At 51.9% G+C, this 14783-nt stretch overlaps 6 protein-coding genes across 6 annotated transcripts; 5 read left to right on the top strand and 1 right to left on the bottom strand.

Annotated features, from left to right (window-relative positions):
- Positions 1–731: 731 nt before the first annotated feature.
- On the top strand, positions 732–2342 carry INS49_007607 (uncharacterized protein; the record flags this gene model as incomplete). Its single annotated transcript, XM_043168355.1, has 2 exons — positions 732–1000; positions 1070–2342. The coding sequence occupies 2 exons, from the start codon at positions 732–734 to the stop codon at positions 2340–2342; spliced, it is 1542 nt and encodes a 513-aa protein (XP_043026035.1).
- A 490-nt stretch (positions 2343–2832) lies between these two features.
- Positions 2833–4854, bottom strand: INS49_007606 (uncharacterized protein; the record flags this gene model as incomplete). Its single annotated transcript, XM_043168354.1, has 6 exons — positions 2833–2877; positions 3188–3486; positions 3657–3915; positions 3995–4058; positions 4124–4166; positions 4239–4854. The coding sequence occupies 6 exons, from the start codon at positions 4852–4854 to the stop codon at positions 2833–2835; spliced, it is 1326 nt and encodes a 441-aa protein (XP_043026034.1).
- Positions 4855–5835: 981 nt separating this feature from the next.
- INS49_007605 (uncharacterized protein) lies at positions 5836–7116 on the top strand (the record flags this gene model as incomplete). The annotated part of the gene is made up of 2 exons (XM_043168353.1): positions 5836–6944; positions 7002–7116. The coding sequence occupies 2 exons, from the start codon at positions 5836–5838 to the stop codon at positions 7114–7116; spliced, it is 1224 nt and encodes a 407-aa protein (XP_043026033.1).
- A 1679-nt stretch (positions 7117–8795) lies between these two features.
- On the top strand, positions 8796–10658 carry INS49_007604 (uncharacterized protein; the record flags this gene model as incomplete). Its single annotated transcript, XM_043168352.1, has 5 exons — positions 8796–8852; positions 8928–9373; positions 9429–9915; positions 9971–10317; positions 10379–10658. 5 exons carry the CDS (start codon positions 8796–8798, stop codon positions 10656–10658), a joined length of 1617 nt encoding a protein of 538 aa, XP_043026032.1.
- Positions 10659–11754: 1096 nt separating this feature from the next.
- On the top strand, positions 11755–13439 carry INS49_007603 (uncharacterized protein; the record flags this gene model as incomplete). The annotated part of the gene is made up of 2 exons (XM_043168351.1): positions 11755–12564; positions 12624–13439. 2 exons carry the CDS (start codon positions 11755–11757, stop codon positions 13437–13439), a joined length of 1626 nt encoding a protein of 541 aa, XP_043026031.1.
- Positions 13440–14007: 568 nt separating this feature from the next.
- Positions 14008–14544, top strand: INS49_007602 (uncharacterized protein; the record flags this gene model as incomplete). The annotated part of the gene is made up of 1 exon (XM_043168350.1): positions 14008–14544. The coding sequence occupies one exon, from the start codon at positions 14008–14010 to the stop codon at positions 14542–14544; it is 537 nt and encodes a 178-aa protein (XP_043026030.1).
- Positions 14545–14783: the final 239 nt, after the last annotated feature.

Genomic DNA, 14783 nt, shown 5'->3' with positions numbered 1-14783 from the left:
TAGAATCCCTTGCCGTTGTGATGGATTATGCCCGCTGTGGTAGGGGTGGCAGAATACCTGGCCTGTTGGGCGCCAATATGCCGAAAGTGACACATCATAGTCGCGTGCCCTACTTTGGAATCCTCCCTCATTGACAGATCAATCGCCTCCTTCTGTCGTCATGGTATTTCTCAAAGTATTTTTGGCTGTTAGCCTAAATTAGGTGCCGGCGGCCTTGACGGCCTTGAGTTTCGATTGCCTGACCTATATTACATCTAAGTTGGTTTACTAGGGACATAAGGCTGCTTTTCAAGGTCCTTGTGGAGCATTGGAGCGGCCATTCCGAGTCTGGATAAGAGCGAGTGCTTGGTTTCTCTTGATAAGCGTGTGATGATTTCTCCACATTGAATGCGATGCATAAATCCTACGCTTGCCCGATGGGTCTGTTGGGGGCTAGCGTACGGCACAGCAAATGGGTGATCAAGCCAAGGAGAAAGATCAGGCTCCCTTCACATCGGATCTTCACACGATCACGATCGTCCTGAGCCAACTCTCTCATGGGCCGATCCAAGCACTTCTGTTTCTCCTAACCTTCGGATGCTTTCAACGTTTTGACTAGTTCTGCGGGCTGGTGGCTGACTGCATTGTTCTTCTCTCCAGCCTGGTGCAATTTTGAAGCATATGTCGGTCAGCGAATGATGGCTACCTGGTGTTTGTCTCAAGCGTCTCATACCCGTGGTTATGATGGCACCATGCATATCCAACCACGTCTCATATGGCATGAGCCATCCTCTTCCACGGGGCATGGGATTACTATCGACTCCATGAATAAGGACCTAGACGCCACGTCTGGAGCGACCAAGTCTGAAACAACCGCCTCTTTGCCACCGCCAGCTGCGACCAGACCTCACCGGAAATTGTGGATGTACCGCGAACAGCTCATCAGCCTGTATTGGATTCAGGACCTACCTTTGCGAGAGGTTCAAGAGATTATGAAAAGAGAACACGGGCTGGATGTAAGGTGAGCAGTACAGTACCGTACCAGATTGGGGACCTTTCCGGCATGCTGACCTATGTAAACTGTTCACAGCGACAAAGTCTACAAGCAGCAGTTCCGTAGGTGGGGCATCCGCAAGAACATCAAAAGACACGAGGCTCTGGAGCTGGCCATGGGGCAGGATTCCTCATCCATGTTTTGGCCAGTTGTCAGAGACGAGGAATACGCGTCCCGCATCGATCGTCACCTGAAGAAGAGCATACATCGATCAAACTCAGCATCAACACAAGCTCAAACTTGGATGATGGCCTATTCCAGGCAGTTCACAAACCCACCACGAAGGCTTCGAGGACCGGATACACTGGAAAAGATCGAGACGGCTAGTTACTACCTCAATGTCTACATCACTAGCCACCATGAGATGGACACGTGGTACCACACCGGCCCATTCTTCGAAGAGCAGGAAATTTTCAGCTCCGTTTTTATCAGAGGTCTCGAGCGTCTGTCCCGGAATGACCAGCAGCACCTGGCTTTCAGAGACATCAACCGTGCCCTTGATTGCCTGAAGCTGATGGTTGAACGGAACCACCCATTGGTATACATCCGACTGATGGCCACCGCCGGTGCGTTTATACAGTATCCGAAGTCCGAGATCTGCAAATCCATCTGCCGTTCGCTTTCGGATTACGTAAGAAAGCTCTCACTGATCATCCACGGAACCAGCCACCCTCTGAATCATACGTGGGGTGAGGTCCTGCATCTATCGTCGGCCGAAGGTCCCGAGTCGTTTGTTCTGGGAGTCGGCGTAGACTTGGCCAAAAAGTGCATGGCCAGCAAGCCCAATCACGCCATGGGGGTTTTCGACATTGCCAAGTGTGTTCCCAGCGATGCAAGAGGCCTACTAGATGAGGCCTCTCTCCGTGGTAGTCTCATGGAAGTGGCCTCACGTCCAGACCTTGTATCGAAGGCGCAAGAGACGAGACTCGCACTCTCTGAGCTCCTGCTCAACCAGCAGAGAATATCTGAAGGTTATCACTTCTATACGGAAGCAATGTCATACCAGGATGTTGATCCACTCCGTCGTGCGAGCAAGGCTTTTTGGACGGCGGAGCTGAAATGGAGGGCCGGAAACACTTGGGCATCCATCGATGCCCTGAAGTCCGCCCTGGCATATGCCGAAGCTGAATCCATGGGGGAAAATGGAACAGCGGGAAAATTAAAGGAGCAGATCGATGAGGTTTTGCGCCGTAGGCTGAGTCTGGTTCGATGGAGCGAAACGAACAAATATGTTCAGACTGGAAACAGATCCCGGGAGATCTATTCTTCAGCACGAGAGACAAGTGACATGGACAGATCAAGTGCTTAGAAGTCAAAGGAATCGTGTACTAGTAAACACGATCATTAAAAGACAGTCTCAATACAGCTAGAAGTATTCCAATTTCTACTGTGATTCTCTTCCTTCACATTTATGATCCTCTAAATGCCTGGGAGATTTGACTTACTAATTGCTTTGAATGTTTGTGTGTGGCACCTACCGCCTCTCAGACAGATGGACAATGGTACTCACACCGTCGACCGTGTCTGAGCCAGCCCACGTGTGTCAGAGCCAGCCCACGTGTGTCAACCACGAAGGAAGTTCTCTTCTTGTTAATTTCAATCGGCTCCGGCGACCCATGGAGGAATGTCTTTGGGAATACCCATGCCCATGTGTAGGCAACTCTCCTTTCTTACCGTCTCGCCACGGGCAAGTAAGTCACAGGAAAGGGAGAGGTGAATGGACACCATGTCTAAAAGGTTGTATTTACTTTATTTACTATCTCAGTGGTTTCCGTAATGTCCAAATATTGTTACAATCGTCAAGTGGTGAATATGAGACGGATATCCCAGAAGATATTGCGGGGCTAACGATTCATTGGTTAAGCAAAACAACTTATCAACTGTGTCCATTTGTCAAGCTACAGACAAGTCAGACATGCTTTCCGTCACCTTAACAAACATGTCAGACTCCAGGAAGACGGCATAGCTTTCGACGTCGCAAGGTTTAATCGGACTGATCAACTGGAGGTCGAAGTTACGGAACACCTTTCAAGGAACGCCACAATTAGCCCAAGTGACACAGCAGGACCAAGACGGAATGTCCCACAATTCAAGGCGACGTGACTTCTCACTGGACGGCAGTAACAGAGCCAGAGAGGGGACGAGGGCGCTCACCTCAAAGACAGTCTTGCTTAGCTTCATGAACGCGATTCTCCTGCCCACGCACTGCCACTGGCCCGAGCCAAAGGCGAACTCGACGTTGCGCTCCATGTCGCGACGGCTCGTCGTGGCATCCAGCTCGGTGAACCGCTCGGGCCGGAACACGTCGGCGTCTGGCCCGAACAGCGAGCGTGACCGCAGCAGGGCCCCCGTGTTCGAGCAGATGCTGGTTCCGCCAGGCACCCACTGCCCACCTAGCGTGTCGCCGCCCGCGGGGACGACTTTGGGGAGCAGGCCGAGGACCGGAGGCCGCACTGAGGAGACCGGGAGTCAGTAAGGGGTTTCAACTCTTGTCTTCCATTTTCTTTTCTTTTGTCCTTTGGTTAGTAGGAGGTGTACTGGTGAAGGAAAGGGGGAACTATTTCGAATCCAGGCTACTACTACATGAAAGAAAAGGAACAAATTGACTCTCGGTATTACTCACTACGGAGGCCCTCGTAGACAACGGCTTGTAAGTAAGGTAGCTTCAGCGCCTGGTCCATCTGAATAGGGCTGTTGACCGTGCCCTCGTCCAGAGCCGTCTTGATCTCCGCCTTCAGCTTGACATAGACTCGCGGCGTGGTCATGGTGTGGACTAAGATAGAGCGGATGGCCGATGCGGTGCTCTCGGCTCCGGCGACGATCATGAAAAGGCCTTCCACCTCACACTCCTGCTGGTTCAGGCCGTGATGGATGAAGGAACCCTAGATGCATAGTCAACATGTGTAGTATGTTGAGGCGCGGTGTTTCACAGGTTCGGCGGTGAGAGTGAGTAAGACTTACCAACATGTCCATTACCTGCTCCGCATCAGGACTAAATCGCTTGCCGACATGGTGCTCCGCTACGCTGTAAAGCATGGAGTAAGCCATCTGCTTAACCAGATATAAACCCAAAATCGTGGCATTACTCACGCCATCAGCGCACCGAATCCAGTCTTGTCCCGGGGACTGGGTCCTAATAACCGGAGAAATGGCTTGGAGAACAGTATCTCACGCACCCAAGAAACGTCGGCCGCTGTAGACATACTCGGCCACAGAACGCGGAGGCTTCCCAAGAATCCAAAGAGGTCCTTCTCCTGGGCCAAGTAGCCAAAAGCTTCTCCAAACGCCAGGCGCGTGATGACATCCATGGTGAAGAAGGCGGTCACCTCGGCGAGCTCCAGATGCCGGCCCAGCTGGGCGTACCTATCCTTAATGACGCTGAGCAGCGTGCCAAGCTGCTCGTCCACGCCAATCTCCATGTCCAGGATCTCGCGGCCGGTATAGCCGTGACCCACACGGGACCTGTACTTGGTGTGGGCGGCGGGCTGCTTCGTCGAGAACATGTTGTCGTAGTACGGGTTGATGCGGCCACCATTGTACCAGGTGCCGCGGTCGTAACCGCTGCGCTCCTTGTTGATCTTGCGGATGATGTCCGGGTCGCCCGTGATGAGCTCGTTGGGCCCGACCCGGACCAGCTTGTGCTCTTGGTGGAGCTCACGGTGCACCCAGTACAGGCGCCCGCTGTATGTGGTCTTGCCTAACCACAGATACGAGAAGTTAGCAACCCAGGATACCGCGGGAAACTTTCGCAGCTTCCACCATGCGACAACACTACTGGCTAAATACCAAATGGCCAGAGACACGAGAGCGACCAAGAGCATCGTGATTTTCAATGAACTTGTGCTTAGTGATATTACTTGGGGGAAATGACGGTTGAAGATAGCTGTAGCCAAGGGAGAGAAGATTGCTGTTGAGAAGAGGAACGGGCGCACTGGGTACCAGAACACGAAACCCGAACTGAGTGAACATTTCCGAAAGACCATGTCCCAATTCAGGACAGTCCGGTACGTAACAGGCAGTAGATTTACACCCAGCTTATGCCCAGCTGCAAGGGTCCTCCCACCCGGTAGACTAGATCCTTCTCAGCAGATTGCTAAGAAAACTAGGAATCTTGTCCCCGAATGACTTCAACGCTACTTCACCCTATACATCTTTCTGCACCTTCTACAGTCTATTACCTCTGGCACGCCAAGAATGCCCTATAGCCCTCTGCAGATAAGAGTTTTAAAGATGTTAGGCTTTATAATGGGAGAAGAAAAGGAAATGGTTGCGAAATCAAGAGGGCAGTTTCGACTCTCACCGACTTTCATATTACGCGGTCCTTGTCCTAAACAGATGATATTTTATCAAGCTAAGCAAGCCAATGTGTTGCTTCCATCCTTTCCATAAGCGCTAATGCGATACATTCCACCGAGTCCGAGGGCTCGGAAAATGGGTGTTCATGATAGTTCGACTATCTGATGAATCAACTCTGACCAGCCAGTGGCATTATATAGATGCTGACGATCGACGCTTAGCAAAGGCGTGATGTAACCTTCTCTTTGCGGACCAGCTTCTTGTTTAGGCCCTTCGTACAAGGACCCCTACCAAGATCGTGCATATGTCGTTTACAGGTATTCGCGCGCCGAGAAGGAGGGTGGAGCCGACGCTGGTTGCTGAAAGACCGGCACACGTTCTTACACATCCGGCAGCTTTATTCATAAGTGTCTGTTCATTCCTCTCACTCGTGTCATTCCCTCTTTGCTGAACCCAACAGAGCAACTCCAAATTGTCCTTCTACTAGCCTATTTGCCCTAGAAACCATGGCTATGTCTTCCAAGCCTCGCGATGTGTTCTACTACCCCTCTGAAGTCGCCCACGACCTCGACGGTGAGAGCCGCCTCTCTGAAGAGCAAAAGACAGAGGTACTCGCCTGCGCGTACGAGTACTCACGCTGCGTGATCCCCCACTACACCAACTGGAAGCGATACGTCGGCTTCGTCCGCTGCATGATCATAGGCATCATCGCCGAGTTCAGGGGCGACCTGATGGACGAGGACGGCGGGGACAGCATCGCCGGCTACTCGCTCAACGGCGTGCTGGAGGAGCTCTTCGAGGGCACCCCGGGCCACGCCCTCATGGCGCGCGAGTACAAGTCGTTCCTGATCCCCGCCGCGGACAAGTCCAGCGAGCGGCGGCACGGCGAGCTGTTCCGGCGCTACGTCAATGCGCTGGCCTCGTCGCCTCGCACTTGGTTCCGCATGCGCGACTGCGACGCCCTTTCGCGCTTCACTATCTTCTCGGCCCTGGCTTGCAATGATATCGACACCGTGCCGACGGACGACGAGTGTGAGCTGCTCAGCGAGATTGGGATTTATCTGTACGACGCGGTGGCCTTCTACAAGCACCGCGGCGAGGGCGAGACGAACAATACCTTCGCCTACGTGCCCTGGGACATGCGCATCGAGAGCTTCCGCGTCGCCCGAGAGATGCTCTGGGCCTTGGACGAATATTATGTCCGGCGACCCGAGGGGCCTATCATGATAAACTTCGTCCGTATCGTGGGCGGGCCTGTTCATATGATGATGCGTCGCTACCGTTTCGTCGAGGAGGAGTGTACCATCGGCAGGGTCGAAACAGACGATATCATCGAGCTGGCCCGCCGCAAGGTCAAGCTCTGGAACCGCGTCGACGTGGCTACTCCGCCGGAGGAAAACGAGAGGATTGGTCTTCTCGAGGCGCCGGGGGTTGAGCGCTACCAGGCTTTGCTGGCGCGCCGCGAGGAGTGGATGTTCCCGGGACTTGCCGAATACCTCGAGGGCGGCGGGCAATGCGAACGTTGTGTCTATCGCGCCTCCTATGGCGCTGAGGTTAGACATACTTTCGGTGGCGTCAACTTGTGCCAGAAGTGCGATGAGTCGTTCCGCTCATAGTAAGTAAATCAGGAGTTCATCTTGTATGGGAAATTGCTAACTAAGTCTTGCGCCAGTGTCGAAAAGCTGCCTGAGAGGGTTCGAGCTGTTTACCCTGACATCGTCCTTAAAACACCACCGCCGCAGACAGCCGACAAGAAAGCTACCAATGGGGACGTTAAAGCAACATAGCGGGCAGTTCTTGACGTAGGAAGTGATTGTGGTATCGTTCGCGATGAGCAGATATATGAGAAAGTCTTCGACGTTGCATTGGAGGATATATCAGCCCTTGCGCGTTACAATCAACGTCTTAGCAACAATTTATTCCTTTTGCGCTAGGGCAGATTGAAGACATTTGGGGTGGCGTCAGGGTTCCGAATTCTGAGTTGGGTGTAAACCAAATAGATTCTGAATAAGTCAATAACGAAGAGGCATATCCATGCATTTATTAGTGCAAAGTCCAAACATGATAGTACGGAGAAATTTAGGCATCTGCAGGTATGTTTTCTTCACCCACGAATGACGCCAATTTGGGACCCACTTCAGCCTCGTGGGGATATACTGGCCGTCAGGTAGCGCAGCGGGATCGTTCTCCCATATATTTTCTGGCACTAGCCCGGGCGTTTCTGCCTGGATTTCATGCCACCTGTTCAGAAGCCACTCCACCTGCATCTCCATCTCAGTCTCTCGAACAGTGGTCACCGCCCCGTCCTCTTCGATAATAGCTGAATCGTCGTTTACGTATTGCTTAAAAAAAGCCTCGGTCAGGGGGTCATAGCATGACCTGTGAGCCTGCCAGAGTGTGCGAAATCTGCTAACAAGCTCATGGTCGACTGCATCGACCAACACTACTCGCTCCTCCCCGAGTGTGCCAAATAGCCCTGATAGTATAGCGGGGGCCTCTTCGACGTGGATGCATACGATCTTGAGGCAAACAGAAATCTCTCCAAGGTCTTCCAGCAGTGCCATACTCTGCAACCATTCGCTATCCTGGTGGCCACCACAGGATATGTAATCATAACTGAGCGACGCCCGCACCTTCTGACCCGCAACTCTCTCGTGCAGGATACGCATCGGATTGCCCTCCACCCTCACTCCTCTGTCAGGGAGCATATAGATCGTGTAGTGGAGATGGACGGTGTCGCGGGCCGGGTGGAGGGACAGAGAGGGCAGATCATGTGCAGAAGAGTAGTTAACCTGTTTGTAGTGAGTATTGGTCCATTGAATCATTACTGCTTTTCAAATGTCCGCGAAATCTGGCTGCGTAGAAGGGTTTCCAGGGACGCAGACGGTTCTGTCAATTCCAATCTTCAGAGTTTTCGGCCTCCCTTGATCGCCGAATCCTCTAGGGGTTGAGGTAGCCATGCTTTGTCCCCAATTATCGTCCTCCTTCACCGTCTGGTTTACGGTCAGCGTTTAGTAAAAAAGGCCACAAACCTAGAATCCATACATGCGGTCCCCGTCGCTAGAAATTAAGGCCGACGAACTGCCGAGCAGCGACCCTTAGGAGCCTTGGCAATGGGGTCACGCGAGTCGACATGGTTTTGTAAATCCACACAACCTGTGGAAATTAATAAAGGCCCCACTTGATTATTTGATCCTGCCCTAGCGCAAAGTTCTGTCCCCATGGCGCAAAGGAAACCGGGGAATATGTCGTCAGAATGTTGCGCGGCTGCTTCTTTCTCATTTCCACGCACGCGGGGATATGCGGAGACGCGGGAGCCTTTGGTGGGGACGGATGCTCGTCACATATAATCAACAGATGTCAGGCTATATCTAGGGCAAAAGACTTTCCCAATACTCTGCAAGGCGCATGCAAGCTTTGGTAATTACTTGTGTAGTCTAGTGCTGGTGAGCACGTTGCCTTCAGGATGGTCGCCCTCACCTCGATGCCGAACATCATCTTCATGATGGCTGATGATCATGCTGTATGCGATAGTTCAACAACCCAGATTCTTACTTGTCCGTAAGATGGCAACCGAAGCTAATTTGCCTGTGGTTAGGCCAAATCCATATCAGCTTACGGCGCTGGTATCAACCAAACGCCCAACATCGATCGCATCGCGAACGAGGGAGCTCGTTTCGATCACTGCTATGTCACCAACTCAATCTGTACACCCAGTCGTGCTGCCATATTAACTGGCATGCACAGCCATACGAATGGAGTCTTTACGTTGGACGATAAGATCAACAACAAGATGCCCAATGTGGCAAAGTCCATGCGTATGGGTGGCTACCAGACGGCGATGATCGGGAAGTGGCACCTCGGTGAAGGCGAGGACCATCAGCCTACCGGCTTCGACTACTACTCTGTAGTTCCGGGACAGGGAAATTATTGGGATCCCATCTTCATTGATAACGGGAACGAGACTCAGTACGAAGGCTACGCTGTCGACATTGTGACAGACAAGGCCATTGAATGGCTCGAGCAGAGGAACGAATCGCAACCGTTCGTGCCGAACACCCCTTTAATCCAGATGCATTCCGGAGCTGACTTTCCTCAGCTTCTTCCTAATGTACCATCAAAAGGCCCCACACAGAAGCTGGGAGTGGCACCCAAGATATCAGGATTACTACACGGATCCCATCCAGCTGCCCGACACCTTCACCGATGATTACAAGAACCGGGCCAACGCCGCGTCGGCAACAGATATGCGAGTTGCTGATGACATGACATATTTCGACCTGGGCCTTGTTCAACCTGAAGGCGGCCACGAGGTCGGAGAACTCTTCTACCCTGGCAAGTCGACCGAACGCAAGGTCCCCAACCCGAGCAACACCACGGCGCTCCAGGCGCTCCGTCTTACCGACTCGGGCACTGGCGAGGTCTTCAGGTTCCAGAACCAGACGGAACTGGCAAACTTCAAGTTTCAGAGATATATGCAGCGGTACTTGCGCGTGGTTCAATCTGTCGACGACAATGTCGGGCGCATGCTGGATTGGCTCGATGAAAAGGGTCTGACGAATAATACTCTGGTGATGTATACTTCGGTATGCTTCGAATACCCTATGGCAATCTCGATTTGGTCACTGATTCTTTATCTAGGACCAAGGAATGTTCCTCGGTGACCACGGCTGGTTTGATAAGCGCTTTATCTACGAGGAGTCTTTCCAAATGCCGCTGGTTGCACGCTATCCTGCGGAAATCAAAGAAGGTACCGTTATCAAAGATATTGTACAGAACGTTGACTTTGCTGCAACAATGTTGGATATTGCGGGACTCCAAGTGCCAAGCTACATGCAGGGCCGATCGTTCCGGGAGGTTCTCCAAGGAGAAACGCCTGAGGACTGGGACCAGTTGGCCTATCACAGATACTGGATGCACCGAGACCCGATTCACAACGCATATGCGCACTACGGCGTGAGAGATACACGGTACAAATTGATCTACTGGTATGTGCTAGACCTGTCGAGAAAGCGCTTTACCCACCCGGCTGACCCCTCCTGAACTCAGGTATAACGAAGGCTTTGGCCTTCCAGGCACGTCAACTGGCGGCGAAGAAAAGCAGTGGGAGCTTTTCGATACCCAGGAGGACCCCTTTGAGCTCTTTAATGTCTTCAATGAACCTGCATATGCAAGCGTGGTCACGGAGATGATGAGGAAGCTGGAGAGGAAGATGACGGACATTGGTGACGAGTGGGTGCACGATCCTGACATTGCAGTCGCTTCGAACGCCACCGTAACGCCATCCTCGGAAATGAGGCGGGCGAAGCTCAGTGCTGTCAACCACTGAGCGCCCTGCTTGCTGCTTGAATATCGTCGTCCGGGCGTACTGCCTGGGCTGGTATCAGCTAACTTATGCCAACCCTTATATCGATCGCACCTGCGACGGTGAGCCTGTCCTGTTAGCAAATAACCACAGAATTACCATATTAATTACACAACAATTGAGTTGTCCAAGTCAACAACTTCTAGAACGATCAATAGGCTGGAGACTTTTACAGCTACCCAGTCTGAATTAAGTCGGGTCTTGCCTTGTTGCCTCAGACCCAAGCACTGACAACAAACATGGCAACAATATGTGATATATGATAGTAGTGTCTCGGAATTTGTGAAAGCCACTGTCGATTGCTACGATGGTCAGAGTAATTGTTAGCAGAGCGCTGATAGTGTTGACTGTGTGCATCAGCACATATCTCTAACATGCATACAATCGAGTACCTCCCTGTGGTCAACGCGGGGCTGATGTTATTTCCCCTGACCATTGCAGGAACCTGCAGAAGACAAAACAGCTCTTGCAACTGTTCATCTTCAGAAGAGCATACCATCTTTCATCGCATTTCAGCCGCGTGGCTTTGCTTGTCTTCTGAATCCGAGGGCAGCTCCAGTCCTGTGACCAGTTTTCAAGATGCGACGCGCATTTCGACCTGCTCTTAAAAGCCCCTCATACCACCAGCAGCGAACATGTCTCGCCCGCCCTTCTCCGGTCGGGTTGACGTTGGGGGCCGCCAACCATCAAAACACGAGGAGAAGGTTGTCAAAGATTTCTGCCCATCTGCCCTATACTCAGGCCAATCCCATCGAGAAAGGAAATAGAAAGAAGACCTCCAGGTTTCACAGCTGGTTGACCTTGTCGAGGACACCGCAACAGGCGATCGGACGGTGGTCGCCGGGTCTTCTGACCCCCAGACCCAGGCAATCCGAGAAGCCTTCAGGAATGCACCACTATTCAGCTCAGCTGCTCATGACTTCGTCGAGTCCACCGCCAAGTCTTCAGCTACCGTTGACCGCGGCACGGAGCCCTTACCACAATATGCGCTGATCAGCGCGATGCAAAGACACGCTTGGAGGCTGATATACAAGATAGACTTGTGCTAGGAAACCTGGCTATGCCGTGGTCCGCTTTGATCTGCGGATCGCAGGGCTCAGGGAAGAGTCACACGCTCTCATGTCTCCTCGAGAACGCTTTGATGAACCACGATTCCGATGCAGATGCACGTGAGGACCTTGGGCCTTCCATGGGGAGTCTTCGGGATCCTCTGGCAGCTATAGTGTTCCATCACGACGGGGTTTCGAACATCACATCCCGCCGGCTTTGTGAGGCCGCGTACCTGTGCTCCAACGGGAAGACACCGGTCACAGTGCTGGTCTCAGCTTCGAACTTCTGGGCCATGAAATCGCGATACCACAACCTACCAGGTCTTCCCCCGGAGGCACCACGACCTAGAGTCCTACCGATGTATTTCCCTGTTAGGCAGCTGAGTACAGACCATATCCTTCGATTATTGGCTGTCCATCCTATGACTTCAGTTTCCGGCGCCCGTCCACTACACATGAGCCTCGTCCGCGAAATACTACGGGACGTGGCAATGGATGATAAACAGATTACATACGCCCGGTTTCGGGAGAAGTTGAGCCAACACGATTGTGCAAGGGGCCAGAGCGAAGCGGTCATCATGCACTTGAAACATCTCGAGAGTTTCATAGAACCAAATCCATTGTGGACACACTCAACTCGGCCTGCAGCCAGCCCAAACACCGCATGGGAGTTCCAGCCCGGATCCCTGACTATTGTGGACCTAACCGATCCTTTGCTCAGCTCTGAAGATGCCTGTGCTCTCTTCTCTGTCGCTTTGACCATCTTCATGGAGGAAAAGACGCGTTGCGGGGGTGTCGTAGCGATGGACGAGGCCCACAAGGTAAGCTTGTCCTGCTCGGCGATCAACAGCAGAAGTATCAGAACTGACACTGTTTCCAGTTTCTAACTCAGACCGGGGAAGCTAAACGGCTGACGGACGAGCTGGAGTCAATCATGCGGCAGCAGAGGCACAATGACACCCGTGTCATGATCGCGACAGAGGAGCCTACTCGGTGTCCTGAGCTTGCTGACCTGGCTGACGCGACCTTCATGCACAGGTCCTTACCACCAGCGGGGCTTTCTACCTTGCAAAATCATCTAGCCGGCGCTCATACCGCATCAAATTCATCGACTCGAACAAAGGGCAGCCATGGACATCGGCTGATTGAGGAAATTTCGCGGCTTCGGACCGGCGAGTCACTCGTCTTTTGTCCTGCAGCCCATCTGTCCGTGAAAGGCGTCCAAGCGGGCAATCCAGCCTCGAGCCTTGGCTCTGTGCTACCCCTCGGGGATCGCTTTGCAAAAGTCAAGATTCGAAGACGCCTCACAGCGGAGCCTACCAGCGGCGACGTGCCTGCTGAAATGGCCGACACTGACGAGATCCCCATGTTCGTCGCGGAAGCTGATAAACAGGCCTCAAAAAAAGACGTCAAGGCGAGTCCATACAACGAAGTCGGCTCGACCTACCGTTCGATCGAGTCAAGGGAATGGGACCTCCTTCAAGACGTATCTCCGCACTTGAATGAGATCCTGCGACCGTTCTTGATCGTGGACGATGACGACGAGGCTTGGACGTGGAAAGAGCTAACGCGAATGGCCTTTCGCGGACTTGAGAAGAAGCTTAACTTCCCAGAAAACGACATACAGTACTATCCTAAGGTGTGTAGGAAATGCTGCGAAGCACTTGACCAGAGAGTGGTGAGTCCTGATTCATAAACATCCCCTAGTGCATTATTTGGCCTGACTGCTATCAACCAGAGCACTATTAAATCCCAGCTCGTGAAGGGGGAGTTGGACGTACCAGATGACTACTACTAGTATGGTAACGGCGATTGGTTCCGGTGCTTGATCAGTGAAAGAAAGCCCCGAAGGAGATCAACTGAAGCACTCCATGTGTGAGAGTTGTCACTCTTGACAATTACAACGGCAAGACCTTCTCAGGAACAAAGAGAGGCTCATCTGATAGGTCACAACAAAAGCCGTGGCTTTCACAGTCTTTCTTTTGCACTGTTTGATTACAACAGTATTAGCCATGTCTTATGGGTTGTTATCCAATACAATGCATTGTAATTTCAAGGCAATTGTGTGCACTGGTACTGTCAAGCTTCCACAATGCATACCATGCACTGTGCATTGTCCTTGTCCTGACCTGCCTACATACTATCAAAGTATATAAACCACGAAATATAATTGTATTTTACCTTCTCAATTCATGCTTTGCAACTTCACCACACTTCTACATCAACAGAACCACATTCATAAACACAACAAGCATCTATTCAAGATGTCCAGCTCAACCGCCAACCTCTTTCGGGAAATCTACGACCAGGTACGCGATGCTCTCGACTTCTACATGGGCGAGAACAACCCGGACAGCGCAGCTAAATTTGCTGGCATGGTCAAACATGCCAAGGAAAACTCCGAGGAGTGGATCCCTGCCCTTCCCGAACAGCGTCAAGCTAACCTTTTCAATGAAGCAGTCGCCAAGGTCGTGCTGCAGAAGGCGGCAGACGCCGCCGCACACGGGGGCAGCGAGCAGGCCGCACTGCTCAAGCTCACCCTCGTCATGCTCTACGGCCCCAAGATGGAGAAACCGGCCGACTGGATCAGTCTCGGTGTATTCATCGACGAGGCCGCAGCGAGGCTCATGGCCGTCAGGGCCAGGATCGTAGACTGGATCGCCGAGGGCGGCCAGGTGATCGACGGGGACACACGACGGGACTTGGAGGTCTTTGAGAACCTCGGGTGCTTCATAGCTGGTCTGTACGCAGAGCTGCAGAAGTCTTATTTCATAAATTTGCAGCCTAAATTCCTATTTTGAGTAACTTAAGAGATTAATTAAGGAGGGATTAAAAAGGTATCTTAAGAGTAAATGTTAAATATTTAAATGCTTAAAGGATTGTTTCTTATAAGTCTTAAGTATAAATAAACAAAACGGTTTCATAAAGACGAAAGCCTCCTAATTTAAGTTACGTTTGATGCTGCTCGCAAAAAATATTATAAAAATAAATTAATTATTAGCGAAGAAATAAAGTCTTAAAGTATAAAAATAAAAGGCTA

This window comes from Diaporthe citri (assembly GCF_014595645.1).
Source record: "Diaporthe citri strain NFHF-8-4 chromosome Unknown scaffold_3, whole genome shotgun sequence".
Taxonomy (NCBI): Eukaryota; Fungi; Ascomycota; class Sordariomycetes; order Diaporthales; family Diaporthaceae; genus Diaporthe; species Diaporthe citri.
The sequence above is the reverse complement of the archived record's forward strand: the minus strand, read 5'-3'. Positions and strand labels throughout refer to the sequence as shown.